General features: G+C 41.9%; 1 protein-coding gene and 2 long non-coding RNA genes across 5 annotated transcripts; 2 read left to right on the top strand and 1 right to left on the bottom strand.

Moving 5' to 3' along the window:
• The first annotated feature begins 7,751 nt into the window (after nucleotides 1–7,751).
• LOC137467896 (uncharacterized) lies at nucleotides 7,752–8,918 on the top strand. The gene is made up of 2 exons (XR_010995651.1): nucleotides 7,752–8,255; nucleotides 8,590–8,918. It is a non-coding gene; the product is annotated as an uncharacterized lncRNA (long non-coding RNA).
• Nucleotides 8,919–9,147: 229 nt separating this feature from the next.
• Nucleotides 9,148–11,119, bottom strand: LOC137467895 (uncharacterized). The gene is made up of 2 exons (XR_010995650.1): nucleotides 10,917–11,119; nucleotides 9,148–9,747 (listed from the first exon to the last, which is right to left on the bottom strand). It is a non-coding gene; the product is annotated as an uncharacterized lncRNA (long non-coding RNA).
• A 651-nt stretch (nucleotides 11,120–11,770) lies between these two features.
• On the top strand, nucleotides 11,771–23,048 carry LOC137467894 (protein ERGIC-53-like). 3 transcript variants are annotated; one of them, XM_068179319.1, is made up of 13 exons: nucleotides 11,771–11,988; nucleotides 12,806–12,960; nucleotides 13,044–13,151; nucleotides 13,612–13,673; nucleotides 14,400–14,499; nucleotides 15,705–15,828; nucleotides 16,181–16,239; nucleotides 16,837–16,969; nucleotides 17,759–17,955; nucleotides 18,062–18,132; nucleotides 20,325–20,472; nucleotides 21,176–21,297; nucleotides 22,610–23,048. In XM_068179319.1, the coding sequence occupies exons 1-13, from the start codon at nucleotides 11,805–11,807 to the stop codon at nucleotides 22,644–22,646; spliced, it is 1,500 nt and encodes a 499-aa protein (XP_068035420.1). In that variant the 5' UTR covers nucleotides 11,771–11,804; the 3' UTR covers nucleotides 22,647–23,048. The 3 variants fall into 3 exon arrangements, with proteins under 3 accessions (XP_068035420.1, XP_068035419.1, XP_068035418.1); XM_068179318.1 differs by having other exon boundaries at nucleotides 17,762–17,955; nucleotides 20,322–20,472; XM_068179317.1 differs by having other exon boundaries at nucleotides 11,772–11,988; nucleotides 20,322–20,472.
• The last annotated feature ends 475 nt before the right edge of the window (nucleotides 23,049–23,523 follow it).

Below are 23,523 nucleotides of genomic sequence, written 5' to 3' on the forward strand. Positions count from 1 at the left end.
CTCAGCTTTTCCTTTGGGTTTTTATGCACCTGAAAACAGATTTTGGGATCCACCAATAAATTCAGTGAATTGTCCCAGCCAGAGACCTTTTTGCTGATCTAAAAGTAGCTTTTAAACCACAGACCCAAGGCTTGCAGTATTTTCCTACAGCAGAGTGAGAGATGATGGATGATCTTGTTCAGTGATGCAACTGTCCTCGAGGGCCAGGTCAGCTGGACAGCCCTTGCTGTTGTTTTTTGTCTCTCAGTGAAGGAAAAATCACCTGGCTTTCCCATGTGGCATTGACTGAGGCTGTGAAGTGCAATCCAGAGCTGGTTCTTGGGGCTCTGGTGTTTGGTGTACAGATAACATTTCAGCCTGTCTGCTCTGGGGTTGAATGTGCATTTCCTCAGTTACTTGGACTCGGAAAAGACCAAGAGGGTGGTGGGAAGGGCTTTCTCCCAGGCCTGAACAGCTTCAAGGCAGGGATGGTTTTTTGAATGTTTGTTTTCTTCCATTTCCTAGCCCAGGGCTAATTTGACGTTCCCTGAATTGGGATGTGGAATGAAGAGGTCTCTGTTGGGAGAGTGGGAGAAAGGGACACACCTAACTGGCCTGTCCTGGATGAGCAGAGAAAATTGATATTGGCAATATGTGTTAGTGGGCATTTAATCAATGCAGCCGTGCCAACATGGCTCAGGCGCTGGTAGTTCAGGACAGAGAGGAGAAGGGGCTGACAGACACTGGCACTGGATGCTTGGGCATGGCTGGAGATGGGCAGCTGGACCTCCCTCCAAGTTGTTCTGGGTGTGGATTTGGGTCCTGTCTGGCTACAGAAGCGTGTGGCAGCTGGAGACCTGGCAGGTTTGGGGGCTATGCTGCCCCAGCCTCTTTAGTTCTTGTCCCTGGCTGTCCCCTTTCAGTGGGAAAGCATCCCTGCTTGGCTGGTCGTTCCCTGCAAACAACCTGAGGTTCCTGCATCCCTGCTTGGCTGGTTGTTCCCTGCAAACATCTGAGGTTCCTCGGCACTGGTGTGACCCACCGGCATTGTCACCTGCCCTCGGCACAGTCGGCGGAGCTGCCAGCTGCCGGAGCAGCCGGCAGGAGGAGCGGCCGCTCCTTGCCGGGAGGTGAGAGGCGCGGGGGCCGGGGCTGGAGGCACGGGCTGCCGGGCAGGGGAGAATTCTTCCCAGGAAGAATTTCAGCTCCCCGCAGCTCTCGGTGCATGGACTCCGGGCTCAGCCAGGTGGGACGTGGGGACTGTGTTCGTGTTCCCGGGAAGTCTTTTCCCATCTGCTGGGACTAACTGCCTAGAGAATGACATTTCTGACAGCCCGGTACTACCGTGTCTGCTGGAAAAGGGCGGGGGTGAAGAGGCAAACGCCAGAGTTCCTTTGGGATGATGGAGTTGTGGTGTTTGGCTGCGCCGAGAGGGGTAGGAATTCAGAGAGATGATGCTGTCCAGAACATTCGTGCAAGAACTTTAAGATGAGAGTGGGATATCCATGGATAATCTAGCCATGAGAGGGCAGTGAGACACAGCTTATGGTGAAAGCCACGCACTCAGAAATTACTTCAAAATTCCCCTGACCTTTCTCCACCGTGGAACAAATAAATACAAAGGTTTGCTCCTGCTCGTGCTGAGAGGAGAAATTAATCCAAACCCAAGATCCTTTTACAGCACAGGTGGGAAAAAATCCAAAAATAAACAGCACTGCTCTGTGTGAGCCTTGTGATTGCAATCATAATAGATGTATCATATCTATCTATTACATGTATCCTATGTAATATGCATTAAATATATCAGATATTTTTAAAATAAATATTAAACATAATAAATTTATAATAGATGTTATTTATAAAAGATTATAAATTCAAGTTATCCTATTACAGTTGACGCTTGCATTGAATATATAATAATTCACTGCCAATGACTGAAGAAAAACATCTGGATTCGGTTAACTACTGCAACAGGTACCCAGAGAGGTTGAGGGATCTCCATCCTTGGAGATATTCCAAACTGAAAGGCCCTGGGAGCACAGGACCCTGCAGAGGTCCTGGCCAAAGTATGTGACCGATCCTTGACGACTGGGAACACTGCAGCCACCCAATAAACTCTTAGTAATTAGTCCTAAATTGCACGTGCCAAGCAGGTTGCAGAAGTCTTCTGCCATCTGTGTTTCTCTGATGCATCTCAGGTAGTTTGTGACGTGAGTTGTGAATGAAAGGAGGAAGGACAGAGACATTTAAAGATCAAAGATCTGGTGTTAAATTCTCCCTGCTCAGTCCATGCCTGTGCATTCCCCATTAATCATAAATATTCCCCACTACTCTGTAAGCAAATTATCAGGGTGGTTAAATGCAGCTAAGGTGACAATATTTAGAATTTCCCAGGTCTTATCCTCCAAGCCATACCCAGGTAGATCTCCAGACAGACTTTGCAAGGCTGAGCACAGGATAAGCTCTCGTGTGAGTTGGACTAACCAAGCAATGAGGTCAGGGTAGGATAATGGGTCAAACTGAGCTCTGCTACAAGGAAATGTCATGTTGATAAATGCAACTGCAACGTTTTTTATAAACAAAATTAAACTTCATTTGCTTCACAGTAGCTAATGTGCCGTTAATTCAAACCCCACAGAAGAACTCGCTGGACACAGTTAATAGTCAGCAGAGCAGATAGGCCAGGCTTTGAAAGCATTTAATATTCACTGAAGTGCTGCTTGTATCCAATTATAACTCACTACTTGCCATCTTAATAATTTAAATCTGTCCACTCTTTAGAGAGGAAAAAAATGCACTAATCAAAGACATGAATGCACCTTTTGCTTTTGACAGCATCAAATTAAAACTAAATGGTAGATCTTGAATGAATTACTTTGAAAGAATAAAGGCATTAATGAGGTAATTTCATTATAGAGGCTCATCCAAGCCTATGTGAAAACAAGGGAAGTAAATGGAGAGGAAAGCCGCCGAGGAAATTAGGGTTCCTTCCACACTAATTAATGTTTGGGGGCATTTAGTACAGGCACCAAATTAACTGCTCCAAAGAACGCCATTGACAAAAAAAAAGACATTGTTGCCCTGCCATGTAATTAGAAGACAGTACAAGCAGAACACTTAATGAGTATAAAGCCAGCCTTTAACTTATTCTGCCCAGCTTCTGAAAACATGCCTTTGTGGAGGCCTAAGTTTAAGGAAGCACTGGGCGTACAATATAGGATTGTTTAGGTCCTTCTGGTCGGTGAGCTGTAAACAGGTAGCCCTGAATGACAGACTCTGAGACTCCTGGGAGGCCTGGCTTCCCAGAAAAAAAAAAAAAAAAAAGAAAATCTTAAATGCATCCAGAAAGAAGCAAAAAACAGTGAATAGGCCCAGCCCGGCAGAGCCAGCACACTGAATGCTCACCACTGTCTTAAGTGATTACATGATGTTGTACCACCCCCTCTCATTGAGTTATCTTTACACTGCTTTTGTCTCCTCTAATTGAAGCTGATGAGGTGCTAATTGGTTCCTTTTCTTAAAAAAAAGCACTACTTAAGCACTGGCAAACAGAGTAAGACAGCGTGAGTGGAGTTAATGAGGGCTTTGCAAAAAAAAAAAAAAAAAAAAAAAAACAAAAAAAACCAAAACCACACCACCGAAACCAGCCATCCTCAAACCCCAAACCTAAACCAACTCCTGTTGTTCGAAACTAAACCGAGAAGGGAAATGACTGCATGAGGGAAATGGCTATGAGGGTTTGAGTTTTGGGAGAGAAAAGGACAATTCCAGCACTAAATGAATGCCCACACTTGGTCCAGCATCCTTGACATTCTCTTTTTTTTTTTTTTTTTTTTTTTTAAACTTAAAGTGTTGCTATCAGAGTATTAAACATATTGTCACTACAGCTGGAGCCAGAGATCCTGCCTTTGCCATACCCAGATGCATTTCCTAAAAAAGGGTTACCATAACATTAAATACTCTGTATTTTCCGTGTATTCTATAGGTGGGTTGATACCAGATCCTGGTTTTCAAGACCAATTTTATAGTTCCCAGCTACTGAGAGTACTCTGAGTGCTAAAGGAGAGTACAAAAAGGCCTTGCTGTATTACTGGTGTTGCCTGGCAAGACACAGAAATTTCTGCGAGCTTTTTGAAGGTGACAGTGCAAATCCCTGTGTTAAACACAATCCTCTGCTGTTCTGAATTTTTTTATATGCAATCTAGGCACACATGTGGGCACAGGATGCTTTTTCAGGCTGTTTGTCCAAGTAAGCAACACATTTAGGAACCCAGGAAGAGGCTACCCTATGATGACAGGTTCAGAGTCTCTGGCACTGGCTCAGGACCAACAGTCAGCTCTTGAAATTCTTCAAAATCCAGCAGCTAAGTAGTTTCCTATTGGACGAAAAGAGGAAAGTAGAGCTGAAACTCCTCCAGTCAGCTCAAGAAGACAATGAACTTTTCAGTAAGACAATTTTGATCATCTGTTTATGTAGATGAGCAATAAAGTCTCAGGGCTCCTTCTTTCCTCACTTTTTTTTTTTTTTGCCTGTGTATAGAAAACTCAATCAAACAAACAGTGAGTTCCTTGGGTTTGTGTTTATGCTTGGTAACTTGTAGCTCTATTCACATTCTAAACTGGATTCTTTTCACTTTATTGCATGGCCACTTATTTTCTTTTGGTTGTCATGAAAACAAGGGATTTCTTGCTGGCTGCTAGAAAGAAATTTCCTAGAGAACAAAGTTACAACCAGTTGCTCCAAAGGGGTGTCCATAGCTGTCCAACTATAAAACAGCCAAGAAAGATGCAAAACTGGTAAACCCTGCTTTTTTCCTGCAGAGGCAAAGAGCAATTCAGTGGTTGTAAAGCTCCTGCACTGCCACGTGCCAAATCACTTTTGTAATCAGCATTGCCTTTGCTAGAGTAGAGCATCTTTTAGTTTGTTTCTGGTGGGACCTGATTGCATTTTCAGGCCATCTCATCTATGGCTCCTACCATCAGGGACCAATAAATCTCATCTTTGACCTCAGAAGGAATTTGGCAGCTATCCTGCAGGAGAGGTGGCAGATGGCAGCGTATCCATCAATCACTGACATCAATAAAGCTGGAGAAAGCAAGCAGCAGAGGAGAGGCTGGGAAGTGAAACCCCTCCGCCTTTCCCTGTCCTCTTTCCTGCTACTTTATTTCGTAGTCTGAAAATGGCTTTTCCTCAATTTTGGTCACTCTAGAAATGTTAGTTCAGTAAGAATTCACTTGGGGTAATGTTTAATAGGTTTACAAATTTCGTTTGGAGGCAAAAAAGCACAAGGGGTGACAGCAAAGAATTTGGTGTGGGTCTGTCAGTGGGTGTGTCTATTTTCCCCTGAGTTCCACAGGTTTCTTGGTGGTATTTCCAAGAGTTCTTCTCAGTAAAACTCAGTGGAAGGGGACTTGCCCTGACTTATTCCTTTGGTTAACAAACCCACTGAGAGCTCCTTCCTGCTCACATACAGAAATAGAGAAAAGTGGCAGTGATGTGCTTGCACTGAAAATGAAATGATCCAAATGGTTCTCTGTTCATCAAGAGATGCATTAGGAATCATGCCCTATATTGCCCTCCCCACTGAGACTGGGACACGTAGGGCTTCAAAGAAACAATAAGAACACGGAAATTTGGGCAGAGCTGAGGGAAGGCCTATAGTCAGCAGAGAGAGAAATGTGCTGGAGAAAGCAAACAGCAAAGGTAGGGAGGGGAGATAAAACAAGGGAGATAACAAAAGGGTAGCAGAGGCAAGGCTCAGAGTCTGGGGGAGACATCTGACAAGTGACAGGGACTTGTCACACAGCGAGAAGAAAGGCAGCAATGAGAAAATGGGTAGTTAAAACTGTGCTGAGAATCACATGAGCAGCTCATCCAGAGCCTGCACTCCAGAAGCCAAAGTTCAAAGGCAGGGATGCTCCCATGGTTTTTATGGCTCACTTCTGGGTCATTCGATTAAAGAGATTCTAAATTTGACAACTCCTAATGTTCAAAGAGGTTTAGATGGTTTTAAATCTGTTCAGCTCATCCCTGTTTGAGATAAACATAAATGGCCATTTATGTTCATTTTAATAAAATTAAAATGAAAAAGAGTCATCCAGCACCACAGAAGGACATGTTAGAAGGGGGTCTCTCACTGAAGAGGAAAGTGAAGATGGTGCAGCTTCATTCCATCTCAGATGGCCTGGCTCTGATCACTATTAAACCAGTAATTGCCACCTTGACGCTTCTACAGGCCAAAGTTGGATTAAGGCATTTGATTTTCCCAAGCATGTTAAGCTCTTTGCAGTTCCTTTAGTGGATTTAGCCACCCAGTTGATGCATCCTTTTGAAATCTAGCCCTTTTTATGAAGTGGGCTATGGAAGGCATGATGCCCTTTATTAATTGATGCCCACCCATTATTTGTAAGATTTAGCCTTCATCCAGGAATAATTATAAAATTCTGTCTCAAAAAATATCAACCAAAAAACCTGTGATGGCATCCTCAAAAATCTTCTGTAGAGAGGCTATGGCCTTGTTGGCCCCCTCACCAGGTATTTGGCAGTTGGAAGAAAAGCAAAATATCCCCTAATATTTTGCAGAAAATTTTCCTTGCCACTGTTCAAACCTTTAACTTATTTAAGGCTATTACTTTTTTTTTTTTTTCTTCTGGCTACCTGTGAGCAAAGAAGGTAAATTCCCTTCTGGATATTTGTTTGTTAGCTTGTGTGGTTTTTTTTTTTTGTTTTTTTTTTTTTTTTTTTTTTTTTTTTTTTTTTTTTTCTTTTTCTTTTGGTTCGTGGCTTTTTTGTGTGTTAGTTTGTTTTTGAATATTGTGAGTGGCTTAGGTTTCGCCAGCTCACCTTCAGCACAGTCTTACCCTTAACTGAAAGTCCTACAGTTCCTGTTTGAGAGAGCAGAGTGTTTCAATTTCCACTGTGCAAACAGGTGGCCTAATGTAAAATCACCTGCTTTTATTCCAAGGCTACACAGAAGAAAAAGAGAGATCAGCTGGCCTCTAAAATTGCCCTGTTTTATACATCCACATATTTTGAAAAAGCATGGCACAAAATTAGAAGGGCCTATGTTCCTGCCACAAGAACGCTCCAGGCCGTTACAGAATATCCTGTGATTGTCCCAAAAAGCAGAGAATGCCTGTTTCTTTTAAAGAAAGCTTAGAAAAACGCCTGTGCAATTCTTTCACTCACAGAGCTGTGGTCCAAGTGAACTGAGAAAGTGGCAGGTATTTAATGAGCCATCTCCACTTTCTATACTCTCTTAATATTCTTCAAGCATAGTAATCTCATTCCCAACTGTTCCTTACGCCATACAGAACAAAACAATGCAAGAATCCATTTTAAAAACATTAACGTGTTTCACCTAATCCCTCTATTTTGCTACAGATGAGCTGTTTGGCTATTTTATCCATGTGCATGGTATTTGTGAGTGAGATTTGCCCTGTCAAATGCCCAGAGGGATTAATTCCCAGAGTCTAAAGTCCCAGGAGTGGATTGCGTCCGGAGCTCTTGGAAGAGCTGTCTTGCTTTTCAGTGTGCTAAATCCCCCAGGGCGATTCCACAGGCAGCAACCTCCGGGCAGGACTACCCTCGGGATGAAAAGAACACACAGCACAGGGTGAGTGTGTCAGCAGCGGCAGTTGACGCAAACAGCGACACCTTCACACTGGGAAGTCACGAAATCCATCAGTGCTGACTGAAGTATTTTGGGCTTGTCAAGCGTCATTGTTTTGGACTTCTCCTGACCTCACTTAGCAGAACGGTGCCACCGCCTGTAAGCTTTTTCTTCAGCATTTGCCTGATAAGTAGCTCTGTAGGCATTTGTTTTCTCCCATCAAATCATTAAATGGTAATGCAGTTGTTAGTTCGCCTTGCCTAGTTCGAATACATTTTGCAGCCAGAAACCATTCCCAGTTCATTAAGTGCCTGACCTCAGCATTAACACCCCTTCTGCTCGGGTTGCCTTGGAAACAAAGCTTCCTGTGCGTAATCCAAGCTTATCTAGCTCTTTATCCTACATGTGACCCTTAATTACTTGCTAAATTAGAATGGTTTTCTGAAAATCACAAGAGGAGGTTAATATGTTCTTCCAGAGCTGGTCAAGCTAAGATGACACCAAATTCACAGGGAATTCAAATTCCATGATCCCTGAAGGCGTCTCTTTCAGAAGGAAGATGAACTTTCCCAATGGGAGGCAGTGTGCCATGATAATGCTTCTGTCACTCACTTTCCTTGCCCTGCTTGTCCAGACCCAGCTTAATCCAGTGTGAACAACGGAGTAAGTAAATATCAGGTTGATTAATTACGGTGCAAGATTCAGTAACCACTTGTCTTCTGTAATTAACATTGTAATTGAAATTAAATAATACACTTTCACACAAAGATTGCTAGCCTAGGAGGAGCTAGGGAGAATCCTCAAGGCTGTGACAGGGAGATGAAGCACAGAAAAACAGGGCTCAGTATATTAATTGTCTTTTTAAAATTGTGGTACATCTTAAGAAATTCTTCTGCCAAAAAATTAGGTTTTTTTGAAGGCTGGATTGATGATCTTAGAGGTCTTTTCCAACCTTAATAATTTTATTATTCTAAAAAAGAAAAAAATGTTATTCCAGATATCTTGGAGTAGAGATGAAATCGGGCTGGATTGTCGAAGAATAGCTTAAAACATCTGAAAGTCCACCTTCCCTTCACTGATTTGATAAACAGACATAAGGAGAAAAGGTAATGCTCTCTAAGATGCCCAGTGCTTTTCCTATCCATTGTTTCCAGGGGCAACTCAAGGACAGTGAGTCTTTGGCTTCAATGAGTGTCTTTGTAAAGCCGTGCTAAGGCTCAAATGCTAAGGCATGGTCTCAGGAAAAGCCAAAAGTAAAATCCTCTGTGACTTCCACACAGCATTTAATTAACTGCACATATATTAAAGCACAGCCAGTGCAAAAAATCCAGTCTGTTTCAGCATTCCCATCTATTGTGACACAGAAAATAATTCTGCCTGTGTACAAAGGCTTGTTTTCAGGGATATATATCAAAATCGTGGACTGATCACTGAGATGGGAGGAGACCAGATAGGTCTTGCATTTCTGCTCAGAATCCTGAAGTTCAACACAAGATACCTCAAAAGCTTATTAGCTTAAGCAGTGGTTCTCCCCTCACTTTTTAGGAGCGTTCACTTTCTGGAGCCTCATTTGTTTTCCTTTTTTCTCCTCTGCTCTTTCCAGTGTGGGCTTGTTAATGTGTCCAAATGCTCAGAGCTCTGGAGGCTGAAGGAGCGATTTATAGTTACTGTGTGTTCACAGGGGTTTTGATTTCCCTGATGAGACCTATGGAAAATATAATGGCATTTTTATAAGAATAATGACAGAGAAATTATACTAACTACTTCCAGGCAGAATTTGAGACAATGAAGGTATTTCATTTGCTATGAATGTACAGAATTATGATTATAGAGATTACCAACCTGCCAGTGCTCCCAGTCCCTGCCAATCTAATTGTGTTTCAGGCCAGCGGGCCATTATCTGTTCTCTTTGATGAGCTTTCATTTCCCTGTTACTGGGTTTAAATTCAAATGTAATTTTCAGGACAGAATTCAAGAAGTTTTTACAAATAGGAAACATTTTTGTTTCCTCTAGTGAGCTCATGTAGCAAAAGAATTTGAAGAGACTTAACTTGAAGAGTCCAAACTCCTAATATCTATAATTTTGGGAATCTCTAGATGTTTTCCTGCATGTCACAGTGGATTGGAGGACAGCTTTCCATGCATGGGAAGAAGACTTTTAAAGGAGTTTCCATTTTCAAATGCAGTTTTACAAATTCTCCATGCACAATTACCAAGACAGCATCTATACCAATGCCTCTAAGTGGCAAAATTTTAGCCTGCTTTCACATATGTGGGTGAGTGGGTAAGAGGGAATTGTTTCAAGCCCAAAGGCTTGTGCTTTTGGGTTTCTAGTCTCCTTCAGCATGGTTCTGGTTATTTTATGTGCATAAATTCTGAGGTTACTGGGAAATGGAGGAAGCAGACAGGAGAGGGTCTCATGCTGCTCTGTTTGCACATGCCATTTTATCCTCCTGAAGTAATTCTAGAATTTTACCTCAAAAGTTACTTTCTAGATCTTTAAAGAACAGAAAAACAGCTGAGTTTCCTGTGTCTAGAAAGCTGCCAAGAAGAGACTCCCAATTCCCTTGACATCTCCCACATATAGTTTCTAAAAAACCCAAATAGATTCATAAATCAAGGATGGCTTAGAATATTGTTGGATGGAAGACACTATACAAAACAAAACATCAAGCACTTCTTTCTCTATAGAAATAAGCGTTAACTGGTCAAGAATACTCAATATATTTATATGTAGAAATTCTAAAATTTATCTCAGAAACATTTTGCTTGCCAAATCTCACCTGGTCATATATTTGCTTACTCGTTTGTGTAGCTGAAAAAAGTGAGAATGTAAGGTTTTACTTTCACCCATGCTGAAGGAAATGTGTGCCATTTTAGAAAAATAACTTAATCTCTCCTGATCATCCTCTTTTTTAGCAGGCTCTGAACCTACTTACCGAGTCCTAGATTGCTTATACTCACAGATTAAGAGGGAAAGAAGGGATGTCAGAATCAAATGGGTATGAAAAATGTAGAACAAAACCCAAGAGTCTAAAGAAACTGAAAAAGAAAACCCCTCCTGATAACTCTTTTCTTCTCCAGAAGGCTGTAAGGCAGGCTGCTAAATGAAAATGGAGAGAACGAAAAAGGAAGCTCTTAACTGTTGCTTCAGTGGTTGATTTAACTCTGAGACAAGCCCTGTCCCCACTCTGTGACGCTGCACACTGACAAACAGCCGTGTTTCTCATCTTGGCAGTCAGTGTCGGGGACTCTCCCCACCTGTCACCGCTGTCACCTGTCACGGTTGGGGGCTGCCTGTCACCTGAGGTTTGTTTTGCTCACCTCTGCGGAAAGTTGGTCTGGCATGTTGGGAGAAACAGTGTGGGTTTTCCCGCGGGACTTCCGACTACTCTGCAAATGAACTGAAAAGAGCCCGTGGAAGTGCGGTCTTTGCTAAGAAAGTAATATTGAGGGGAACGAACAGTGTAATTATTTTTCAGACATTCTGTGCACTGTTAGCAGCTCGCAGCTGTCTGAGAGGTCGCACGAACACCAACTCACAGCGCACGGCCCCTCGGACTCGGGGCAGCTCGGACATTCACCAAGAGGGACGGCGACGGAGCGCGGCGCGCGGCGCCCGGCCTGCTCCCCGCCCTCAGCCCCGCCCGATTCCCGGCCCTGTTCCCGCCCTCAGCCCCGCCCGGTTCCCGGCCCTGTTCCCGCCCTCAGCCCCGCCCGGTTCCCGGCCCGGTTCCCGGCCCTGTTCCCGGCCCTGTTCCCGCCCTCAGCCCCGCCCGGTTCCTGGCCCGGTTCCCGGCCCTGTTCCCGCCCTCAGCCCCGCCCGGTTCCGGCCCTGTTCCCGGCCCTGTTCCCGCCCTCAGCCCCGCCCGGTTCCCGGCCCTGTTCCCGCCCTCAGCCCCGCCCGGTTCCCGGCCCTGTTCCCGCCCTCAGCCCCGCCCGGTTCCCGGCCCGGTTCCCGGCCCTGTTCCCGGCCCTGTTCCCGCCCTCAGCCCCGCCCGGTTCCTGGCCCGGTTCCCGGCCCTGTTCCCGGCCCTGTTCCCGCCCTCCGCCCCGCCCGGTTCCGGCCCTGTTCCCGGCCCGGTTCCCGCCCCGCTCCCCGCCCTCACCTCGGTCCCGCCTCTCTCCCCGCCCCGCACGCGCCCGCCCCCGCGCTCGTCCAATCAGGGGCCGCCCCGCTGGCCCTGGGCATTGCCCCGCAGCTCGGCCAAGATGGCGGCGCCGCTCGCCCCGCTCGTGGTGCTGCTCGCCCTCGGCCGCCCGGCGCTCTCCGGTGCGCAGGCCACGGAAAGCGCGGCGGCTGCGCCGCATCGGCGCTTCGAGTACAAGTACAGCTTCAAGGGGCCGCACCTGGTGCAGGCGGATGGCACGGTGCCGTTCTGGGTGCACACGGGCAGTAAGTGCCGGGCGGGGGTGACGGGGCCGGGCCAGTGGCGTTCCTGAGGTGGAGGCAGCAGTGTCCGGTCGGGCGACGCGGGCTCTGGGGGAGAAGCCGCGGGCGAAGCTAGCCGTGTGTGCCGGCCGTGCCCTCGGGCTCCACGTGGCACCAGAGGCGCAGAGGAGATACTGCGGTGGCGAGGAAGTGCCCGGGCCCGCCCGGGCTCTCACCTGCGGTGCGAAGGCACCTATGGCCTCCTGGTGCGGCGGCTGCGGGCCCTGGCAGGGGACTCGTGGCGCTGCCGGGAAGTGCTGATGTGTCTGTCACTGCTGCCGCGCTCGACGTCGCCCCGGGCCGTGCTGCCCAGCTCTTGGGTTTCGTCGTCTCAAAGCTAGAAATGCAAAGGGTGCCTTGGCAAATAAGACTTGGTTGAACAACGTCTGTTTCTGTGCGCTCTGTGTTAAGGGTTCCGTTGTGCTCCGAAAGCCTTTTTGCCCTTCCTGAATGTCCCCCATTGTGAAAGGCATTGACATTTACAGTTCCACCTTCACATAGTTTCTCTGTAGTAACTTCTGCTGTGGTTTCGCTTTCTGTCAGACTTTAATTTAGTTGCTACTGCTTAATTCTTAAATATACCTTTTCTTACTTGACAGTATGATACAAGTGACATGAAGACAACTGTCTATAGATGAGTTTTTTCCCCCTTCTTTTTCAAGAAAATAATCCCTAAAAGCAGTGTTATTTAATGCAAGCAAATGAATCTCTCTCTGAATGTATGCCTGTTGTTCTCTTACACTGCTAAACAGAAAATTAGCACATCTTGTTTCCTTTCTAGATGCCATCCCAAGTGCAGATCAGATCCGTATAACAACCTCCTTGAAAAGCCAGAAGGGCTCAGTGTGGACAAAAAACAAATCAATATTTGAATACTGGGAAGTGGAAGTGACCTTTCGAGTTACAGGAAGAGGCCGCATTGGAGCTGATGGATTGGTAGGAGCACTTTCACCAAACTGAGAAAAACAAATGTGCTTTAAAAGTGAATCTTGACTTATGACTTCTTGCTTTCTTCATAGGCAATCTGGTTTACAGAAGAGCAAGGCTTGGAAGGTCCTGTTTTCGGGGCAGCCGATAAATGGAATGGTGTTGGAATTTTCTTTGATTCGTTTGACAATGATGGAAAGGTTGGTTGGAAGGAAACTCTTGCAGCAAAGATGACAAATTAATTTCCTGCCTGTTGAGGAAGAAACTAGGATATTGTTTTCTTACTCTTCCCCTCTTTCACTTTAAAGGGATAAAATAAAATAGTCAAGTTTCCCTTATACTGGAAACACCAATTTCTGTGCGAGTCTTCAGAGATGCTGTTTCTCTTGGAAGAAATCTGCTTTGAGCAGCTCAGCAGCAAAGATTTTGTTGCATATGAGGATGACATTTGCTGTTTTCAATTCTCAATTTTCCAGTCCAGAATGATCCTGAAACTTAAACAATACATAGTAGGTCTGCTTTGGTGCTTTTGCTTTCCCTGCACAACTTTGGCTTGCTTTTAGACATTTTAGACTGATTTTAGCAGAAGGCTTTCAGAGATGTTGCTGATATTTCGCTTCAAATTAAACTAATGCATTTGTGTGCCATTTCTTTCCCTAGAAAAACAATCCCGGAGTGATTGTTGTAGGCAACAATGGAAAGCTGCTGTATGACCATCAGAAGTAAGTTTATTTTCAGTGTTATTGTTGAATGCTTGCTTTTGAATGATGAAATGTTCCATGAAACCCTTAGAGAAGCATTATAAAAGCTTCTTTCATATGAAACTTTGTTGTTTCCTTTACATTTGAGGGTTTCTATTTGTTAAAACACTGATTTGGCAGTAACAGCAGAGAAATTGACAACTGATGGCTATTTTATTGGCAAATGCCCTTTGGGATGGATGAACTCAGATGAGTATAGGTACAGTACAGACTATTGCTTATGGGGATCCTCCACACACAGCTAATAATTGGTAGAAGTGACTAATTGAAAGCAAATTGCTGTTACTAAAATTAATTGGATTAATTTTGATTTCTGATTGTTTATCAACAGCACAATGGACACCTTTTTGGATTTCGGAGAGGAGAGGTATCTAGCTCAGTTGCTGCAGTCACTACAGCTTATTTCCATCTAGGTTCCTGGGTGCAGGAATATATCTGAAAATTGTATCTTAGAATGTATCTTAGAAAACAGATTTCCCCATTGTTGCATTCCCTCTGCATTGTGTCCTGTGTACAGCATGCAGTACTGGAGATCCCTGCAGAAAGCTCAGTGCAATTACAGAACAGCCTGGAAAAGCTTGCAGATTGAAAAACTGGGATGAGGTTACTTAGTGAGAGTCAGACACTTTTTTTGTCTGAGCTGATTAATCTAACACAGAGTTTTATTGATGCTCTCTTTTTGCACAGCGATGGATCCACGCAAGCACTGGCATCCTGTCAGAGGGACTTTCGGAACAAGCCCTATCCTGTGCGAGTCAAGATCACGTACTACCAAAAAACACTGACTGTAAGTCTGAAATAACAGAATTACTTGTCTTTCTCAGCTTCTTAAATGTGAGACTGGATTTTCACAAGAGTTGCAACAAATATGTCAGTTCCAGTGTTGGAAACATGGAGCTTGGCAGCAGAGGTTGGAAGGAGATGCTGTGTTTAAATGCTGCACAGGTTCTTTTGGCTGCATTAGAATGCAGGTATTGCTGATTTTTCTAATGTCACTTAGGAGGCAGTCGTGCAAACACACTCATGATGTGCTCAAATCCTTCTGTTGCTCTTGACTTGCCTGGAGAGATGTCCCAAAGTCAGGATCTGTTTGAGCTATAGGTGATCCAGCTGCTCCTGAGCTTGGTATTTCTTAAGCTGATGTAAGAGTTGCAGAGGGTTTTATAGCTGATTATTGAACCAGAGGTTCTTGAAGTGTGGCTAAAAAGCTAAAACTATTCAACAGTAGGTTTACATTTTCTACTTGGGGCTTCTCACCTCCAAAAAATAGTGGGGCTTTCAAGACTAAAGATTAAAACCCACTGGTATAAGGGAGTCTTTAAGACTTCTTAAATATTAGCTGATTGTAATTCCTTCTAGGTAAGCAGAGAAAAATACTAATGTGGTGCCGGGTTGTGAAAGCTACAGAGTGTGTGTTTGTTGGCATCTGATCCCTTCTGGAAAGGTGCTGTTCATATATTCACAGGTAGCAGCCATAAAGTACACAGCTATCATTTTGTAGTAGAAGTTTCTCTAAAAGTAAACATGACTGCACCTAGAAGAGGGCAGACCTTGTACTGTGTTGTAGTGGGAAAAGCTGCCTCTCACTCTTGAATGGAAGTTAAACTTCAGTCTCCAAGGCTGCTCTGTTCTCACCTGGGCCTTGATGCCTCCTCTAGGAACTCCTCTGTCCCAGATGTTGCTGCTAAACTTAGCAGTTCTCTCTTTCTCTGGGGATGCATTTTGCAGAATCTCCGTATGCTTTGAATCAGAACTGCAAGAGATGACTGGTGTAGATGTGTGTAGTTCTGTATTGCCCAGAACCTTCTTGGGATGTGGACTTTTGCAAATAGAATGCTTATGTAAAATGTTGCTAAAATCTCTCTCTCAGAAAAGGGGTTTCCTGTATGAGCTACTGAGTTACCCAATAAGTTGCATTTTGTGAGCATTACTGTAAACTGACAAAACAATTAACAAAAATGTGGTGAAAATCCTAAGTGTTTGTCCTTTTAGGTATTAATTAATAATGGCTTTACTCCGGATAAAGAGGACTATGAATTTTGTGCCAAAGTGGAAGATATGGTGTTGCCATCACAAGGGTACTTTGGAATATCTGCAGCCACAGGGGGACTTGCAGGTAGAAAATGTTAAAAATTATGGCAAATGCTGTGAAGACTTGCAAGGCTTGCAAGAGAGGTTGGTTGGGTGGTTGGGTTTTTACTATTAGTGTTGATCCATTATACCAATTTTTGACCATGATGATGTAATTAACCCTCTTGCAATTGCAAATTACTGACATGCTTTGGACTTTTCCTGACTCCAGCTAAAGAATTTTCGTTTTTTCCTGACAAAGCTCCTGTATAAGTCTCATTCCTCATTGCACAAACACTTGTGAGGATGCTGTTTTTTGAAGATCCTTTGCAAGTGGAAGGTTGGCTTGGGAATTAGAGACATTTGTAAGGTGGTTTTATTTTGTTTGTTGAACACAGATGACCATGATGTGCTGTCATTTCTGACCTTCCAGCTGACTGAACCTGGGAAGGAAGCAGTAAGAATTTTTATGCATTATTAGTAAAATATTTTATTGTACATATTATTGTATGTGCAGCACCATATTATGGTATTTCCTCTTAAGTCACACATGGCATTCCTGTTTCACAATTTTGGCATGTAGTCGTGCTGTCACGTGGTTTAGAAAAATTAAACTAGTATTGTAATGTTTCAATAATATTGTCATTAGTACTCTCAAGACCAGAATACTGGAAGCAACAAAACTCATTATGTTAAAATGCAGTATATAGTACTGCATACTTTATAGTATGCAGTACTATAAAGTACGTTTTCTTTTGGAAGTGGGCAAATATCTGTTCTCACTTTCAACTTTCCCAACTTCTAGCATGATTCTGTACTGCTAAACAACATTTATCCTCGTAAAACTTGTTTTAATTTTCTATTGGGAAAATTTTCTATTCAATCTACATGGGAATGTGTGATTTTTCACTTCAGCTAAATGTATGAATGTGCTGCAGTAATTTTGTCATGTGTTCACGTCTGAAATCTGAACGGGACAGTCATTTGTGTTAAGAGTGGGGGAGAACACGAAAAAAATCTCACACGTGCCCTTCCCTCCAATAATGTTTTAAAGCCAACACCAGATGCAGAAATCCCTCAGAAAGATAAAGAGAAGTATCAAGAAGAGTTTGAACACTTTCAGCAAGAATTGGATAAGAAGAAGGAAGAATTTCAAAGGGAACATCCTGATGTGCAAGGACAGCCAGGCAAGTTATTTGAGCTATTGTTTCAATTGTCCAGGAAAACATTTGTTTTCCAGCATGTTCAGAACTAGGGATCCTCTGGCTGATCTTGCTAAACTCCCACTTATGTTACTTACATTATTTTAAAATATTTATTGTAATTTGTTTCCTGTTTCTAAAGTTATCCTGGTGGTTCCTGTATTGGGAACAAAATTAATGACTGGAAACATGGTGGGAATTAGGAACAACAGAAGGGAGAGAAGGTCATGCATCGCTGTAAAGTGGTGATTAAGACAGCATGGCCTTTTTTCATTATTTAAAGGACATCTTTTTGGTCTGTTTCTGCACATTCACAGAAAACCTTTTTAAAGGTGGGCTAGTGCATATCTTGGAACGTGTGCTTACCATGGAAAAGCTTTTTAATGCTTGCCTAATGCTGGCCAGACAAGAACCCAATTATTTGAAAATATAATGGAAGCCATTTGTGGATTTTAATAGCTGTATGCAACTACAAATACACTGGGAATGTACTTTGGGCATCTAGACGTAAAAATTCAGGTTGTCATCTTTATTGCACAGCGATGACTGTTCTAAAGGTCCTATAGGTTATTTTGATCTGCATTTTTGAGATACAGTTCAGCCTTTCTTTGGTAAGAAATAATGCCTTTGCCAGAGTCTTTTGGACGTTGGGATGGTGAAGTTGTAGGAGAAGGTAGATGAATGTGCATATGTTAAGGGAGCAAGAAGAATGATCCATTGCAACTTGTGAGGAATATGCACATGTGTAAAAAGCCCCTGTGTTTTTTTTCTTAGCAGCAGATGATGCTTTTGAAACTGTGAGTGATCGTGAACTGAGGCAAATCTTTGAGGGGCAGAATCGAATTCATCTGGAAATCAAACAGCTTAACAGACAACTGGACATGATTCTGGATGAGCAGAGAAAATACGTCTCTGCAGTCACAGAGGAGATTGCCAAAAGAGGAGCTGGGTTTCCAGGTCAGCAGGGACAGGTAAATAAAACCCATGGTGATTCAGAGCCCAGCCTGATTTCAGCAGTGGGATCCATTTGTTTTTTCCAAGATATGTTGATCTGTTTCCTCCCCCTGCCCCTACCAGGTTTCCCAGCAAGAGATAGAGACAGTTGTGAAAACCCAAGAAGAGGTTATTAGACAAGTAAAGGAAATAAGGTAAACACTTTCCAAATATTATGGCTGTGTTTTGAATTTTATGATTTCCCTTTAAATCCTGTGTATTATTTCAGTGGGACAGCGTTGACAAACTTGATGTTTGTGTCAGTTCCTTAGTGAAGACTCCCTGCATATATTTAATTTCTGTAATAAAGTCAGTTCATGCCTCAAGGATTGCTAAGTGCCCTAATTTGTCTCTTTTTTATCATGAAATTCCATTATTTTTATAATGAAATTCAACAGGTAAGTTCATCCCCTTTAAAACCAATGAAGTAGACCCCTTGTCTTTAGCTATACTGCTATAATAGATTTGTGAAAATGCTTGTGTTAGATAGGGATGTCTCAGTACTTCTTTTAAGATGTTTTATTGTTGCTGTCTTAATCAGGAATGGCTTTAAGCTGTTTTAGCCCTTCATTTGTAGCAGCTAAAACATTACTTACCTTGTATTTAAAAAAAAAAGGAGAAAAAATTCCTTCAGTTGTGCTTTCCCCCCATATTAGTTTAAGGGCAGCTCCTGTGATTTATCTAAGTAGGTCAGTTTTTTGTAGAATGAAGATTAGAGCGCTTCCATTTTTGCACTTGTTCTTCCACAGAAGCTTTTGTGTTAATATTCTTGACAAATCTTTATACCTTGCAAGCAAATTAGATTTTCTTGTTAACATTGGCAGTCTGCCCTTTTAGTGACTACTTACCAGCTCACAGTTTGCGTAACATCATCTTAATACTTTTCTTAGATTAAAGAAATGCTTTATTTAGAGAGAGAAATAAACAGTCCCTCTGTGCATCGCTTGTCATCCCGCAGGAAAAGGACTTAGTGACCAAGTAATTTTCTTGGCAAGATTGTGGATTTCTTAATCACCTGATTACAGAAGAATCTTGCATGTTCCTACAATAGAAACTGTCAGCAGCGTGTTATTAATGCAAAAGTCAATATAAATTCAATTTGATACAGCCCATGTCTATTAAGGGAAGTTATTTTGCTTTTAACAAAGTCTCGATCAGTCTGGAGGAAGGTGGGTGTGCAGATTTCTGTTCATTATGTAGAGATGGTTCTGTTAGGAGGGAGAAGAACCAAGAGAGTGTCCCACTTGTGTTGTAACACTGTGAGGTGTGTGGAAAGACACAATTACCATCAGTGGCTATTAGGCAGTGGGCATGACAGGTTATTTAAGATAAAACCTTCCAATGAGAAATTTACTTCTAAAATGTATTAGTATAAGAGTAATTGCAAGTCCAGGTAAATGAAAAATTGCTGACCACTCTACAGAGAGTTAGGAGTGCTCCATGAAAGCATTGAAGTATGCTTCCATCTGGACCAAATGGAAAGTTTTAAGTAAATTAAAAAGAAATCCAAAGGCATACATTTTGATTGTCTATTCTGTTAATAATGAAGAGATTATCATTCACGTGATAAATATTTTAGCTGTAGAATAATCCTCTTTGCAACTCAAAAGAAACAGCACAGTAGGGGAAAATTATATAAACATATTGATTAGAGTTTAAGGTTTTTTTCTCTCATTGACTAGTTTACCTCAAACCAAATTAGTTATGAAACCTCAACTTTTTCTGGATTTAATTTCATTTGTTGTAGAAGGAAAATGAATTCACAATAAGACAATATTAAGTATTTTGACAATGCATATGGGAATTGAGTTCCTCACATAAATGGTAATCATAAAACAAGGATGTATCTAAATCTTTTCTTATCCCTAAAGCCTCTTCCTTGTTTTTATTTCTTACATGACTGATTTCATTTATTTATTTATTTATTTATTTATTTTTCAAACAGCTTCTGGGTTTCTTCAGAGATTGCATTAAACTCTGCTGATCCTAAAGCCTTGGCCAGCGCCTCAGACAGAATTCTTGTTCTATAGCCCTCAGCAGTCAGGCAGACAAAGCAGATGTCTGGCAACAGAATATTTGCTAGTTCTTTTTCTCAGCATGACTGAGAGATGGGGCACTCTACAAATGACAACTGTCTGCACAATTAACTATTTTTAAAAATTGTATTTTGACTAAAGGGTTATTTCTTGAGAGCTATTCTTGAAAGCTAGTAAAATTTGCTGCCTGTTGGTGCAACTATGTATTTCAGCCTAATTCTAATGAGCTAAACGCTGTCCAGAATAACTGCTATTTGTAGAAAAGCTGGTGTGTGTTGACAGCTGGTTTGTTATTTGTCTTGTTTCAGAAGTTCTGTGACTGATGCTCTGAGATCCATCAGTGGGGCCCAACACCCTGGCTCTGCAGGAGTCTATGAAACAACACAGCACTTCAATGACATCAAAGAACACCTTCATGTAGTAAAGAGGGACATAGAGCATTTAGTGCAACGCAACACGGTAATTTATGTGCCGGGAGCGTAAAGCATGAGTGTAACACGGCTTTCTTTGGCTGTTAGTGAAAAGCAATGCAATTGCTCCAGCATGCAATTTAGGGAGCAATTAATCCTTCATTAAGCTGCTTCGGTAAAACTATGCTGCCTTGACCTAACTGCATGATCTGGGTCTTGATGAGAAGTTTTGCACAAAGAGCATGATTTTTAGTCTTAAATTCCTGTGGAAACAAGGTCAAGCAATTAGGTTTTCTAGGTGCTTTTTTTGTGTGTTTTTCCCCCTACTTAACAGCTCTATACAGAGGAGATTCTGTGGTGCTTCTGCTCACAAGGGAGAGCTTTAATCAGGGAAAACTCAGGCAGGCTCTGCTTAAGGCTTCTTAATGCAAAAAAAAAAGACTGTTCACATTCAGGAGTACCTTAGTCTAGCCTAGGTAGCAATTAAGCTGATGTAGCTTATGTTCTGTAGAAGGTCCTTGATTAATTTACCATATTTATGTATACTTTCCCATGTAAACCTCAATTTAACATCAGGCAATTCATCTGAGAAATATAAAGGTGGAAGGGGAGAGTGAGATGAGGAGTAAGATTATTTTTTCAGAGTACTGTCATTTCTCTCCATCTTCTCTGATTTTTACATCACATTACAAAGCCCTTGTTTTGTAAGTCTTTTGATGGGATGTCTTGTTTGCTCTTTTATTGGTTTTTAGCCATCCAGTGAGAAACAAAAGTGTCCAGAGTTGCCACCGTTTCCATCCTGCTTATCTACAGTGCATTTCTTCATATTTGTGGCAGTGCAAACTGTGTTATTCATTGGTTATGTAATGTATAGGTAAGTCTTGTGTGGCTTAAAGACAGCAGGGCAAATAGTTTTAAAACTGCTGACTGATAATGTCATTGGAATGGTATAATTGTGTTAATCTTGTTAAAACAAGCAATCATTCAGATTGGAAGAGACAATGGGAGGTCTCCAGTTCAATCTTCTGCTCCAAACAAGAGTCCACACTGAATTCAGATAGGGTCACTTGGGATTTAAACTGGTCAGGTCTTCAAAACCTCTAAGAATGCAAAATTTACCACTGTTCCAGAACCCACTGGAAATGTTGAATTATCATAATGAAGTTTGGTTTATTCTACCCCCATTCACCCACCATGAATCAAGTGGGAACTTGACCTGGTTCAACCTGACTGTTGTGTCTTTTTCTCTTTTTTCTCTTCTTTTTTCTCTTCTTTTTTCTCTTCTTTTTTCTCTTCTTTTTTCTCTTCTTTTTTCTCTTTTTTCTCTTCTTTTTTCTCTTCTTTTTTCTCTCCTTTTTTCTCTCCTTTTTTCTCTCCTTTTTTCTCTCCTTTTTTTCTCTCCTTTTTTTCTCTCCTTTTTTTCTCTTCTTTTTTTCTCTCCTCTTTTTCTCTCCTCTTTTTCTCTCCTCTTTTTCTCTCCTCTTTTTCTCTCCTCTTTTTCTCTCCTCTTTTTCTCTCCTCTTTTCTCTTTCCTTTTATTTGTTCTTTCTAGACTAATTGGGATGGTCTTTCTCTTCCCCCTCCATGTGATGTCATAATGTTGAAATACTATTTGCATTGATGAAAAGGACAACCTCCATGCCTGGTAGTCTTTTGCCATGAACTGGAACAATGATTTCCAAGACAAACAAGGAGCTGGTCCCCTCCAGTTCTTTGTCATGCGTTTGTAATTCCAGCACCTGGATGTGGTTGATCCACAGTGTCTGTATCCACTAAGAAAATTAATGATCTGTGCCAGAGGGAAAAGGAAATCCCACTTAAAGTCAGTTTTTTCCCTGCTTAGTTGCATGGGTTTCCTTTTCTCAGGTGATATTTAGGCAAATCAGATACTGAGAAGCTTCAGAAAATGTTCAAGAGTATTTTAAAAGTCAGTTTGTTTGTTTGTGTGGGGTTGTTTGGTTTTTTTCCTTTTGTGTCTGATGCAAAATTGGAACTACAGTGATGCTACCTGTGTCTTTGTGAATAGAAAAAATATATTCTGGTTTTGTGCTCTGGCTTATATTTTCTCTAAGTTGCTATTGATAAGGAATGGAATCTTCTAATACTCAAATAAATGAAAATTTAAAGCAGTTAGCTAGTTTCAAATTAAAAAGACTTGAAGAATTATTTTCTGCCTTTTCTTTCAGGAGCCAACAAGAAGCAGCAGCCAAAAAGTTCTTTTGATGACCTGTTCCGCTTGTGTGTACATAACAGCAGTCTGTATGCACAGAAAATTCTACACTTATGTAAATGAGGGAAATTTTAGTGTTGGATATATTCAATATTATAAATTATTGAATTTTGTTAAATAAAATGAGTTTCCATTTAAAGTGTTGATGCTAAAAACAGGGAGCAAATGCTGAATGGGGTGAGACTGTGCACCCTGTCTGTGTTTTCAGTTGACTTTTTCATAAATACTGAAAGGCAAACTCCCCATTCTTCTGCTTTTGTTAAGATTCCAGAAGAGGAGTTGAAACACCCAGGCTTGGTGTTTGTTCAGAGTGTGAATTGCAGAGGGATGATTTGTGCAGAAAACTTGCTACTGTGTGTCCTGACATAGCAGTTAAAAAAAAAAAAAAAAGAAAATAAAGAGAAGGTAAAAAAATCCCAGACCTCAAAGAACCGTTCTTCTGTGGGGTTTGGGTTTTTTGGCGGGTAAAAATTAATTATAAACATTTTATTTGTTTACCACTTGGATTTAACAGTATATTTTAGTTAATTCTTATTTAAACACTTTTTAATATGTGGACACAAAGGCCTTTAAGACCCTGACTCTTGATACCTGATGTAAAAAAACAATTATACAGAACATGCAAAGAAAGGCTTCTCTCCCTGTTTTGCAGTTTGATTTTGGGCAGTGAGAAAAAATTTGATAAAGTAGTTTCTTCAAGTATGTCATGGGGCTGATTTATTTTTTCATGGTTTCAAGTCTGTCTGTAATTTTTTGGGGAGATTATGGAACTTTTACAGCACAGGTGATTGCTTTATCCATCTTCCAATCTGATTGTATCAAGGATATATTTAGTGTGTGAATTTGTCTTTACTTTTCTAAAGCTGTCCT

The sequence above is a fragment of the Anomalospiza imberbis genome, unplaced genomic scaffold (assembly GCF_031753505.1).
Source record: "Anomalospiza imberbis isolate Cuckoo-Finch-1a 21T00152 unplaced genomic scaffold, ASM3175350v1 scaffold_85, whole genome shotgun sequence".
NCBI classification, from domain to species: Eukaryota; Metazoa; Chordata; class Aves; order Passeriformes; family Viduidae; genus Anomalospiza; species Anomalospiza imberbis.